At 43.7% G+C, this 13,684-nt stretch overlaps 1 protein-coding gene across 1 annotated transcript; it reads left to right on the top strand.

The window, feature by feature from the left end:
* Positions 1-553: 553 nt before the first annotated feature.
* LOC309382424 (beta-alanine-activating enzyme-like) lies at positions 554-10,515 on the top strand (the record flags this gene model as incomplete). The annotated part of the gene is made up of 5 exons (XM_081971943.1): positions 554-747; positions 2,233-2,474; positions 4,667-4,773; positions 6,800-6,972; positions 10,326-10,515. Coding segments are annotated over exons 1-5 (868 nt in total), but the record flags the coding sequence as incomplete, so codon positions are not given.
* Positions 10,516-13,684: the final 3,169 nt, after the last annotated feature.

The raw sequence follows: 13,684 nt of genomic DNA, 5'->3' as shown, positions 1-13,684 counted from the left end.
TGACAGGAAGGGCATCCGGCCATTAAAACGCTCTGATAGCTCCATTCAGTTATCCAGACTCCACCCTGCAAGGGATCGTGGGGTCATTAAATGAAGATTATGATAATATATTTTGATAAGAAGGAAGGGTTAACAAAAAGAACAACAATAGCATAAATTGTGTTGGATTTCCAGTTTTTGGCTTTCAATATAATTGGAATAGATCTGACATAAGCTCATTGATCTTGGTTTGCAAGTATTTCGCCCTTAGATTAAAAAAGAAATGTGGAAAGCTATAATGTTTGTTGGAAATGAATCTCATTCTGGGTTGACCTCATTATACTTCTCCAAATTTTGGAAGGGCTGCTTAGACCCCAGACATTCAGGGCATACAGTTTATGTAATGCTGACCTGAATTAGAGGTGGAATTGGAGCATTTATAACTTGTATTAGTGGGAGAAAGAGTCTGACTGATTAATTTGGCATATGTGTGATCAGTGTTGCAAGAAATGCAAAACTGCTTGAAGTTCCATCTAAATCTAATTTCTCAGAGATGTATTTTTTCCTTATTTTAGAGAGATTTTTCAAATTACCCTAGATGACTTGGTGTTTATGGCCTCTCCTTTGACTTTTGATCCATCAGTCATTGACCTGTTCATTAGTCTGGCGAGTGGGGCATGTCTGCTTATACTACCCACAGCGATTAAAATGAGGCCACAGCGGTTATCCAGGGCTCTCTTCCAGCAGCACAGAGTGACCATATTACAGGTAAGAAACTTGTTGTTTGGAGAGTTAATTAAACTATTCACTTGTCTTATTTGCTTGAGTAAGGAGAAATCTTACCAAGGCCATTTATATTGCAGATAGCTGATAACCTGGTGTTGCCCGGATATTTATTCATCCTAATCCATACATTTATCCTCAAAAGTAATCCTGGACCAAATGTAATTTCTAATGTTGGATTTTCCCCTTACCAGAGGGAGCCCCCTTGTGGAGTACTGTGAAGCCGTTACCATGGCAACTCTACTGTGCTGTACAGTAGAATCCATTTTATGGCAGTACAGTAGAATTCATTTTAAAGCACAACAGGTTGTATCTTAGCAGAACACACACCCCAAGGGGTGTTAGGGGTGTCTTAGACTCACAGTATTTGTTTCCGGAGAATAAGTTATCTGTGTACCAAGTTTGGTTGAAATTTCTTGAGACATTCCAGAGCTATACTGGAACATGTATATATATATACAGACAGACAGACAGACAGACAGACAGACAGACAGACAGACAGACAGACAGACAGATGAATAGCCCAAAGCTTTCATATGCATTCTGTAGGAATTAAAAAATAGTGTCAATATATGTAGCACCTTGTTCCCAAATCAGTCTTCTTCCAACTTCATCAGAAGTGCTCCAGTGCTGTTTCACCCATATTAATATAGTATATAAGTATTTCAGATTTGGAACATTTCTGGAATAGATGAGGTTAAGCCTCAAATGACGGTGTTTTCTCCAAGAAACTTCTTACTAACATAACTGTTATTGAATAAGCCACGTTTAGTATTGACTCAAATGACAGGAGATAAGCAATGGCTAGTTCCAGAGTTTCTGCTCAGGAGTGTCTCAGATTGAAAACTATTTCATAGAATAACAAGAGTTGGAAGGGACCTTGAAGGTCTTCTAGTCCAACCCCCTGCTAGAGCAAGAGACCTTGTCCTATTTCAGACAATTTGCTGTCCAGTCTCTTCTTAAAAATCTGGAGCACATACAACTTCTGAAGGCCAGCCATTCCAGTGATGAACTCTTCTCACAGTTAGGAAATTTCTCCTTAGTATTGAAACACTGCTATCATGTCTCCCCTAGTCCTGCTTTTGAGTAGACTAAACATACCCAATTCTTTCAACCTTTCTTCAATGGTTCAGTCTCCAGACCCCTAATCATCTTTGTCTCTCTTCTCTGACTCTTTTTAAGAATCTCAACATCTTTTTCTTTATATTGTGATGACCAAAACTGGATGGAGTATTCCAAGTGGGGTCTTAATAAATCTTTATAAAGTGGTACCAATACTTCTCATGATTTTGATTCTATCCCTCTATTGTTGCAGCCGAGGATTGCATTGGGAATGCTGCAATGCTGTTGTGAGCGTGAAAAACGGTTGTAAGTCTCTTTTTTCAGATGATGTAATTTTGAGCAGACACTATACAAACCGTTGTAAAGTCGAGGACTACTTGTCATAACCTTAAATCTTGCTTTCTTCAGGCTACACCCACCCTTTTGAAGAGATTTGGAGTTGAATATATTAGATCAACCGTTTTGAGTGTGGATACCTCCCTGAGAATCTTAGCTCTTGGTGGAGAAGCCTGCCCTGCGCTTAGCGTGTTGAGAAGCTGGAAAGTAAACGGAAACAAAACTCAACTCTTTAATATTTATGGCATTACGGAAGTTTCATGTTGGGCCACATGTTACAGGATTCCTGAGGAGGCTTTTGACATGGATCGTCGGTAGGAAAATGTTCAATTTTTGCTGCCCTATTGTGGACTTGATAAGGCTCAGTGCTGTGGGGATTTTGAGTTGGGAGTGTTTCAAATGTGAAAGGGGTTGTTTTATCCGTTCCAGAAACATTTTGAGTTCAGACTTTGTGATGACCCCGGGCACAGCACAGAGATAACACAGGCAGCTGACAGTTCAAACCACCCCTTTATTGCTCCATTGCTCCAAATTTCCCCAAGCAAGTTCTGGCAAGTCCCAGAACAAAGTGATCTCTCTCTCTCTCTCTCTCTCTCTCTCTCTCTCTCTCTCTCTCTCTCTCTCTCTCTCTCTCTCTCTCTCTCTCTCTCTCTCTCTCTCTCTCTCTCTCTCTCTCTCTCTCTCTCTCTCTCTCTCTCTCTCTCTCTCTCTCTCTCTCTCTCTCCCTCCTCCCTCCCTCCCTCCCTCCCTCCCTCCCTCCCTCCCTCCCTCTCTCTCTCTCCCTCCCTCCCTCCCTCCCTCCCTCCCTCCCTCCCTCCCTCCCTCTCTCTCTCTCTCTCTCTCTCTCTCTCACACACACACACACACACACACACACACTCACACATCTCAAGCAGTCTCTGGCTGCAAATAGTCCAGCCCAACGGTGTGAGCACCACGGCTGCACAGCAAGAAATCCAGCAGGGCAAGTTGAAGAGTCCAGGAAGCAAGGGAGCATGACAAGTAATCCAGAAATCCAGCAAGAAATACAGGCACTCAACACTCCAAGAATTCAACGTTAGTTTCCAACAAATACCCCTCCCCACAGCATCTCCTTAAGCCTCAGTTCCCAGGTGTGCCTTGTGAAGAGAGGCATGGTGCTCTTCTCCCAAGTAGTCGGCTAAGAACAGTCTGCGCTGTTCTCGCCTTCTCTCCACACTCCTTGCTCAAGGATCAGAAGCGGGTCGTCCTTGCTCATCGCCTGAGCTCAGTTTCACTGCTTAGCCTCTCTTGGTCATCCTGCCCCCCCTTCCTCCTTGCCTACAAGCCATCCCAATCCTGAAAAGCCCTGGCCTGACATGGGTCTGCTCTTCCCCGTTTTCCTCCGAAGCCAACAAAACTACCCCCTTGATCTCTGTCGACTCTAGTTCTAGTTGCAATGGGGGCATGAGCCAGATAATTCATTCCAAACTCAGAATACTTGAACTCAAATCAGTCTTTTAAAGTCAAAATGTTTTATGCACTTAAAGTACACATTACAAGTGACTGATCTAGATTCTGTAAATTTGACTTGTGGATAAAACATGTAACTGTTGGCAGTGATTTCACTTTATTAAAAAAATCTAATTAATAATTGTTAATAATTTGGATAGTGGCTTTACTCTTTTTCTGAAGGAAGAAATTAGTTCTATACAGTGACGTGTGGTGAGGTTTATGGTTGGTGAGGCTGGTGACGTCATCAAATGATCATCATGAAGGGAGGACTGTGACAACTTTGATATTTGCAAGCGTGCAAGCAAAATACCACAGGATCACGGTGGCGGGGACAGCAACTCCTTCCACTGCGCTGCGGAGAAGAGCCACACTGTGCTCCTCAGCGCTAGCCTCAGATCAGTGCGAGCCGTGGTCCCCTTCATGTTGGCTCAGGAAGGAGGGGAATGGGGCCGCGCTTACTAGAAGCTCCTCAGCGCCAGCCTCAGATCAGCGTGAGCCGCAGTCCCCTTCATGTTGGCTCAGGAAGGAGGGGAAAGGGACCGCGTGTGCAGGGGAAGGGGACCGCGGCTCATGCTGATCTGAGGCTAGGGCTGAGGAGCCTCCTGCACACGCGGTGCCATTCCCCTCCTCCCTGAGCCAACATGAAGGGGACCACGGCTCGCGCTGATCTGAGGCTGGCACTGAGGAGCCTCCTGCACACGCGGTCCCATTCCCCTTCTTCCTGAGCATACATGAAGGGGACCGCGGCTCGCGTTGATCTGAGGCTAGCGCTGAGGAGCACAGCGTGGCTCTTCTCCACAGCACAGCGGATGGAGTTGCTGTCCCCGCCACCGTGATCCTGGGGTATTTTGCTTGCACGCGCAAGAAAGAGATGAAAGAGAAAAGGGGAGAATTTTTTTTTCTCTTTTTTCTTTTCATGATGAGAGCGGTGAGGCTCTGCCTCCCCTGACTGCACGTCACTGGTTCTATACTTATTGTCTGTCCTTGTTTTACATCTCTCTTCCTTCTGCCTGCTCACCACATCCTTTTTCAGATTTGATGCTGCTGTACCACTGGGAACACCATTATCTGGAATAACAGTTGAAGTCAAAGATGCTAATGGCTTACTTGTCCAAGAAGGTGAAGGCCAAGTATTTATAGGTAATTTTATTTTTTGTCATTTTTAATTAAATTAATCATTACTTGAAGATGATTCTAGTAGCCATTGGATTCCAGTGAATAAGGAAGCTATTTTCAGGGCGCTAACATTTTACTTCAAACTTTTAGAGATTTCTGATTAGGTAGTACAGGAATTAGATTGGCCAGAGTATTAAAATAGCAAGGTTTTTCTTACCTATAGTTAGTAATCAGAATAATTGGGAACAGTCCAGTTATTAGATTGAGGACTTTGAATGAGCTTAAAAGATTTCCCCAAGATAAGCATTTTTTTTTTAAAAAAAACTGGGATTTAAATATTTCGATTTCTGAACACTATAAAATAAAAATGCAACCAAAAGGTTTTAAAATCTGGCATCAGATTTAATAATTTGACACGATGTTTGTTCTCAACCTCATCACTAAGGCAAGGTCTATGGTTAATTGGAATTCAGGTAGTCCTCGACTTACAACAGTTTGTTTAGTGACTGAAAAAAGTGACTTACAACTGTTTTTCACACTTACAAGGGTTGCAGCAGCTCCATGGTGACATGATCGAAATTCAGCCGTTTAGCAATTGACTCATATTTAGGATGATTGCAGTGTCCCAGGTCATGCGATCACCTTATCTGACCTTTTGACGAGCAAAGTCAATGGGGAAGCCAGATTCTCTTAACAACTTTGGCAAGGAAGGTTGTAAAATAGGGCAAAATCTATTTAACAAATGTCTAACTTAGCAACAGAAATTTTGAGCTACCTGTAGTGTGTTTTAAACAACACTTTATTTTGAGCACTACACTTTCTGTAATGCTATGCACTTATGAATCTGGATTCTCGGAATAATAATGCATCCCCAATTCCCATCGATTTCAGCTAACACAAAGAGTAACTATGAATGGAAGTTTTAACCTAGCGACGGAAGGTGCTATAATTAGTTTGCATCACAGTCCGAAGTGGCTGTCGGCTATCATGCTAAATAATTGTAATACGCACAAGGCTCTAATGTTTCTGCATTTTCTCTTATCTCACAACAAAATAAGCCAATATCAAACCATGGGAAGCGAAATAGGCTTATGAAAAATAATCACAGTTAATGTTTAAGCCCAAGAAGCTACATTCAACAAAAATAAAAGTAGAGCCTTCCACATTCTTCATGGTCATCTGACCAGATAGGACAGTGGCAGTGTGCAGGACTGAACTCTTTCTCACGCTGCATGCAGTAGTTCAGTGTGATAAAACTTACCGTATTTTTCAGACTATAACAAACACTTTTTTCCCACCAAAAAAGTGGGTGGAAATGTCTGTGCGTCTTATAGACTGAATAAGGGCCTGTTTTTTGCCTCCCCAACCCTCCCCAAGTCCGGTTTTTGCCAAAAATGCCCCCTTTTTGGCCTTCCGAGCCCCCCTTGTTTCCCGTTTTTGCCCTTCCCGGCCCCCAGAAGCACTCTGCAAGCCAAAACCAAGCCCGTTTTTGCCAAACGGGGATGCATGGAAGTCTTGCCTGCAAAGTGCTTCTGGGGTGAGGGGAGGCCGAAAATGGGACGCGCAGAGGCCCAAAACTTTTTTTTCTTGTTTTCATCCTCTAAATCTAGGTGTGTCTTATAGTCTGAAAAATACGGTAGCTAGTAGGTGGGCAAGTTAGTTGATCAAGTTTGAAAGACACTTTGTGCTATTTTCCTGTATCAAGTAAATGGTATGTGGGAATGACTTTGGTAGACAGGAGGAAGAGCCATACAGTAGATAACAGTCAGATAAGAGGCAGCTGGACTTGAGGTGTAGCAAACATCTCAGAAAGGACTCGCCCTAATATCTTGGACTACAAAAACAATGGGGAGAAATATACTTTCAGACTTGAAAGATTCTGATAAAGTAACCTTACAATAAAGTAGAATTCAGCTCATCTGGATATGCTTTGTATCCGAACTATCTCACAAGGCTGATAAATCTCATCCTTTTAAGATCTTTTTAGCCTGCATTATATGCCTTGATAAGGGGAAGCCACTTACTTACCACTTAGAATTGCTCCGTGTAGGAGGAAACGGACGCGTCTGCTTCATTGACGGAGAAACAACACTACCTGTGGACACCATGAGAGCCACCGGAGATTTTGTAAAAGTGAAGAAGGCTGAAATGTTTTTCTTGGGGCGGAAGGACAATCAAATTAAGCGTCATGGCAAGCGCCTCAACATCGAGTATGTACAGCAGGTGAGGTAATAGGTAACTATTTACGAAAAGTTTTTTTTTAAATCTTTAAAAACAGAAGTGAGTTTGGGCCATGAAGAATCTGGAAGATAGAAATTACCTGATTTTTTGAGATGACTTCGATATTACTTACATGGAAACAGACCAGAGGTGGTATTCGTCTGGTTCGGAGCGGTTCGGGCGAACCGGTAGCGGCGACCTACGGGTGTACCTGCCCACCCATCCCGGCTGTATGCCATCCTTTTTAGCCACGTTTTATAAGCCGTGCGCATGCGGGCGAGCTGCGCATGTGAGCAAAGCACATGCACGGAAGGTTATACACACATGCGCAGAAGGCGCGCATGCTCATGAAATGGAGGTGCACGGATGTGGCGAACTGATGGTATACTTATGTGAAACCCACCCATGAAATAGACTATTAGCTACCCCTAAGTTTTGAATACTATCATATTCTCCAGCTTCCATCTGTATTATAACCTAAGGGATACCAGAAAGTTTGAAAATAAAAAGGTTAGAAACCCATGCATTGGAGAAAAACCCCTGGGAATAATAAACCTTTAGACCCACCAATAGAAAATATCTTTAAGAGCCGCGGTGACATTTGAAAACAAAACTCTTAATGGAGATGAGAATGATTAGCAATATGACAAGAAGACTAAGGCAGGGGTATTCCTAAACAAATACAAGGAGGAAGTCTGGATAGTGAATGCTACGCTGTGAGCAGTGCTCGGCCATATGAAGGAAGCAGTTGTCAGGGTTCCAAGTAACACCCGCAACGAAAGAAGACTCCGAGGCTTGAGTTTCCTCAAAGCTCCATTTTATGAGACATATCATATTAGCACATCTGGGAAAATCCAAATCTGAAAGTTTCCAGGTTTTCCCCACCCAAAAGAAAGTTCAGGGTCCCTGCCCAGCAGCCACATGCCCATCACATGGTCCAATCAAGCACATACCAACGAGAGATGCCTCCCAGTCAAGCCCCTCCGGGTGCAGGGCAAGATGTCCTTGACTCGCAGAGAAAAGAACGTTATTTTGACTATATCTACCCCACTCCATACAATCCCCCCTCCCTGTTTCCCACAACAATAAATGTGACAGGCCTGAAGGCCCAATGTGAAAGATGGCTTCCAGGCCTGACAGCAGGTGTGTGTGTGTGTGTGTGTGTTTTTGTACTTTGAAGAAAAAAACTGACAGGCCTAAGCCCAATGACGACACAGCGTGGTCCAGTTGAGTCCAGTTCTTTATCTGTTTACATCCAATAGTCAAGAGTCTCACCAAACTAAAGCTATAACCTAACAGTTATAACCTGGGAAATTGGGCTACTATCAAGCCTTTCCTTCCTCCCCCATCCATTCAGGACCGTGAAGTGTTAGCTTGGGCTTCTCTGTGGAAAGTGTTGACTTCTCCTCCCCGGGGAAGCCTATTGCTGACATTATCTGCCACCTCTTATCCCGTTCCCATTCCATCGCAAAATAATCATGCACATCAGGGGTGAAATTCAGCAGGTTCTGACAGGTTCCGGAGAACCGGTAGCGGAAATTTTGAGTAGTTCGGAGAACCGGCAAATACCACCTCTGGCTGGTCCCAGAGTGGGGTGGGAATGGAGATTTTACAATATCCTTCCCCCAGGAGTGGGGATTTTGCAGTATCCTTCCCCTGGAGTGGGATGGGAATGGAGGTTTGGCAGTATCCTTCCGCTGTCACACCCACCAAGCCCCGCCCACAGAACCGGTAGTTTAAAAAGAAATGAATTTCACCACTGATGCACATCCAGAGTTAAACAAGAAAGAAAGAAAAAGAATCTCAGTTAAGCCACAACAGGTGACAGCATCTAGTCAACCAGCTGAACTTTCTCCACTCCCCCCCCCCAAATTAAAATCTACGCGGGACAGAGCAGATGAATAGGAGACCACTAGGAAATCCCAAATTTGTAGGATATGCTGGGATATTGAAAACATATTCCTGAAAGGAAACAAAGACAAACCAGTTCTATAGTGTAGCCATGCTAAGTAAATGGGCCAGCCCAGTCCAAACACAAGGGAGTCCACTTTTTCTTTTAAAAAAAAATGAAGCCAATTTAATTCAGTGGAGCGTCCTATGTATATGTTGATCTGGCGTGTCTATCCTTTTAATGATTTAAGCATATCTTTAAATATTTAAACTAGCTAAAAGGACCTTGAATAGCTAACACATGAATTAATCCTTACTTTATTACCCCATCCAATTAATGTGCCTATAATTTTTATATTAACCTAGAACTGGTTTTGGTTTCAAACAGTTATGATGGTTCATGACGGGACAATGATACAAAGTGAAGACAATTGCTGAGTTCATAAACAGTGCTAGTGATATTTATTACTTGCAATAAAATTGTTTCACACCATGATACTAAGGAGTCAAAGAAGGAGAATCTCAAAAATAATTGAATCAAGGCAGTGGTGGGTTCCAGATCCTGTTGCAACCGGTACGGTGCAATGGGGCCGGGCGTCCACCGCATGAGTACGCACATGTGTACTTACCGCCCGCGACGCCTCCGCAACGCTCCAGCTGCTGGCCGGAACATCGCGCAGGCGCAGTACACTCCGAGCGCGGAAGCCCCAAAAACCTAAAATACCAGTAAGGAGCACGGGCGGGCCCTCCGGAGCACCGTACCGGAACTGTATCTGGTGCTCCCAGCAGGCTCCGGTACTCCTGTACCAGGGCGTACCAGTCGTAACCCACCACTGAATCAAAGTGAGTTCATTGAGGCTCGTGGAAAAATAGGGACTAAAATTAGTGGTACGGTGTTCCCACTGTTGGGAAGAACATAAAGGAAGAACAAGAATTCTTCCTTTATGGATGGTGTTAACAATTATCAGGGGCCTAAATTCTAGCATGTCCCATATCAAACGCATTGATCAAAGACTAATAAACCTTTGCCTATCTGCTCCGTATCAAAGCTAGGCTAGCACAAGTGGGGTAGCTGGCTTCATTTCTAGGATCCAAGCGGCAGGAAAAACAGAGCTCAGGAAGTGGCCCTCCTGAGCTCCATTTTTGCGGGCAGAGGGTTGCAGGAGGCCATCCCAGCCGAAAACGGAGATTGGGAGCCAGTTTTCGCTGGCAGGCAGAGCACTCGGTCACCCAGAGGGGTCCCTGACACGAGTGACATCAAGTTGATCACACCCACCCTGGCCGCACCCACCCCACCCAACCCGAGGTCAAACACAGCCCAGAGGTGGCCTTCACTGAAATCGAGTTTGACACCCCTGGTTTGTGCTTTCATGATACTGAAAGTTACTTGAATTACAAGGGGAAGAAAAATCATCTTCATGGCTCTCTGCAGTTTTGTCAGAATCATCCGTGATTTTATTTTGCAGGTTGCAGAGAGCCTCTGCCCAGGGGGAACCTGTGCCTTGATATGGTACCAAGAAGAAAAATTAATTCTGTTTGTTGCCCCCAAAGCTGTTTCAAAGAGGCACCTTTTAAAAAAGCTCCAGGAATGTCTCCCCAGCTATGCAATTCCAGATGAGGTTTTGCCGATTGATACTTTGCCATTCACATCCCACGGTAAATATGCATATCTGTGCCTACTGTATGTGTATTTGATTATATTAATTTCTTAAATTTATAAGCCCTAATTAAGACAGAATGACATAAAACCAGGCAAGAATGAAGGTACTGTTAGAACGCCAGTTCTACCAGATCCAACCTTGCACAAGGGAGCCATCTGCCACTCTCGCTCATTAATTCAGAGACCGATTGGGTGTTTTTCTTCGGCTTCCAGATGTAAATAGCATTTTATTGGAAAATCTTGTTACGAAAATAGCTTGCTTTTTAGAGCATGGGGAAACCTGAGAGAAGCCAAGTCAGTCTGATTATGTGCCATCAAGTCAATGTCAGTTCTTATACGGATCACATACAGAAATTTTCTCCAGGATGACCTGTTTGTGTGTCCTCCTGCATATCTTGAAGTGTACTTGCAACTACTGTGATACTTTTGATACTCTGTCCATTCACTTATCTTCTGGTCATCCTCTTTTTCTTTCCACCTTTCCCAGCATTATAGACTCCTCAAGGGAGTTGAGAATATGTCTAAAGTCCGATCCTTTGTTCTGGTTATTTTTTCACTCAAGTGAGAACTCTGGATTGAGTTGTTCTAGGAGTCACGTGTTTGTTTTCTTAGCTATCTGTGGAGATTCTCAGTCATCCAGGTCATGGTTGTCCCAAAGGTGCTGTTTCAAGAGGCAACTGGGTTTTCTGACATTTCTTTGAAGATGTTTTGCTTCTCATCCAAGAAGCTTCTTCAGCTCTGACTGGAAGATGCAAAAAGGGAAGGATTTCTACTCCTTGCAAACAGTTGGCCATTTGCATTCTTTTTAGTGAGTTGGTGAGGCGGCTTGGAGATTTATCTGTGTCAGTTCGCATCATTCAGGTGACCTTGAGGACACAGATAAACCTCCAGGTGGCCTCAACGACTCTCTAAAAGGATGCAAATAGCCAGCTGTCTGCAAGGAGTGTAAATCCTTCTGTTCCCCACCATCTAATCAGAGCTGAAGAAGCTTCTTGGATGAGGAGCAAAATATCTTCAAAGAAAAAAAAACAAAGTCCAGTTGCCTTTTGAAAAAGCACTTTTGGGACATTTCTTGGCTATCCATAGTATTCTCGGGAGATTTCTCCAACTCCAGAGTTCAAAAGCATCAATACTTTTTCTACTCTTCATTGTCCAGATTTCACTTCCATAGTGTGTCACACAAAAAAGTATTCCTTGCACTATCCTGATATTTGTAGATACACTGGCACTTCTCGACTTACAACAGTTCATTTAGTGACCACAATGGCACTGAAAAAAGTGATTTATGACCATTTTTCACTCTTACAACTGTTACAGCATCCCCTTGGTCTCGTGATCAAAATTTGGATGCTTGGCAACTGGTTCATCTTTATGACGGTTGCCAGGCCCTGGGATCAAGCGACCCCCTTTTGTGACCTCCTCACAAGCAAAGTCAATCGGGAAGCCAGATTCACTTAACAACCATGTTGCTTACTTAACAACTGCAAGAACTCACTTAGCAACTGTGGCAAGAAAGGTTGTAAAATGGAGCAAAACTTACTTAACAAATGCTTCACTTAGCCACAGAAATTTTGGGCTAAATTGTGGTCGTAAGTCGAGAATTACCTGTACATATATTACAGCATCTGAATATATTTTCCAAGGGCTTCTTGGTTAATGCACCAAGTTTTAGTTCGTGGCATATTTCTTGGTTGCTGGTTGGTTTGCTGTGAAAATAGATGGCATAAGACGGAAGTTATCCACCATTTGCATATTCTACGAAAGTCCATAGTCATATCTCATTCCCTTGATGACCTGGAGCCAGTCTAGTTCTCTATGTTTGATCAAGAGTGGGGCTTCCTGAATTATATATATGTTCTGACCAAGGCTTCCAAAGAGCATGAAACGAACTCCTTGTCCCGGCAAAACCTCCTTTTGTTAATTTACAGTGAATTCTGCTCATTCACAGCCAGCAAAGTCTTTCAAAGGAGGATTTATGGTCACAGACCTTATCTGGTTTGGAGAGCTGCCAGGTCAATATCTGCAAAACTTGGGAAGGAGTCTTGGAGAGTCATTAACCAATTAAGCAAACTAATTGTCTCCTGCAAACTCCCCTCCCCTTTCGCTCCCCATTTATTTCCTCTGGGAGGGGCCATTCATCGTCTGGCCTTACTCCCAAGTCAGCCCCTATTCTTTAGCTGTTCCCTTCGTCTGGCAACTCTGCACATGCACACACTGGGAACAGGCTCCAGCTGTTTGTCTGCCTCACTGATGTCTGACTCTGAAGGCAGCCGACAGCTGGCATACAGCTCTGGCCCCCTCTCTGCTTCTGCCACAGAGCCCTCATCAGAGCCTTTGCCAGACTCCAGGACTGGCCCATCTTCCTCCCCAATCTCCTCACTGTCTGAATCTGCTGCCAGCTCTGCTGGCCACTGGCAGGCCACAACCTTATACTTGTTGCATCTCATGTTGCATGAGATGTTCTGAGATTCCCATATTTCTAGGCACGTTCCATAACTTCACATGGTTGGCACAGTCCAAGACAAATAAATAACATACTGACTTCTTTTTGTCATGCTTTGGTTTTCTCAATTTTCTAGGATACATTAGCAATCATGTTGCTTGTTCTGTGACTTATTCTAAAGCAGTGTTTCTCAAACTTGGCGACTTTAAGTCCTGTGGACTTCAACTCCCAGAATCCCCCAGCCAGCTATGCTGGCTGGGGGATTCTGGGAGTTGAAGTCCACAGGACTTAAAGTCGCCAAGTTTGAGAAACACTGTTCTAAAGCCAGCTTGGAACATCTGGCATTTCCGTCCCATTTAGGGCTCTAATCTGTGTTGGATGATCCTAAGCATTATTTTAATACTATGTACAAAGTCCAGCTAACCTAAATTGATGGCTAATCTGTGTACCGCTGATTTTTGTTCTAACCAGAAACTCAGCATTCAGACACTGTGCATATGATGTTCTTATTTCTCTTATTCAGATATCTACACTATATCTAAGTGTCTGAATGTGTGATTTGGAATAGTATAGACCAGTATATAGTACACATGGGAATGGTACAGTGGCCTAGAGGTAGAGCTCTCACCTCACAATCAGGAGGCTGTGAGTTCAATCCTAGGTAGAGACAGATATTTCTGTCTCTAAGAATATATCTACTGAAAAAACCTCCACATTGGCGA

The sequence above is a fragment of the Natrix helvetica genome (assembly GCF_964273705.1).
Source record: "Natrix helvetica genome assembly, contig: HAP1_SCAFFOLD_439, whole genome shotgun sequence".
NCBI classification, from domain to species: Eukaryota; Metazoa; Chordata; class Lepidosauria; order Squamata; family Natricidae; genus Natrix; species Natrix helvetica.
Note: the sequence above shows the minus strand (reverse complement) of the source record. Positions and strands in the feature narration are given on the sequence as shown.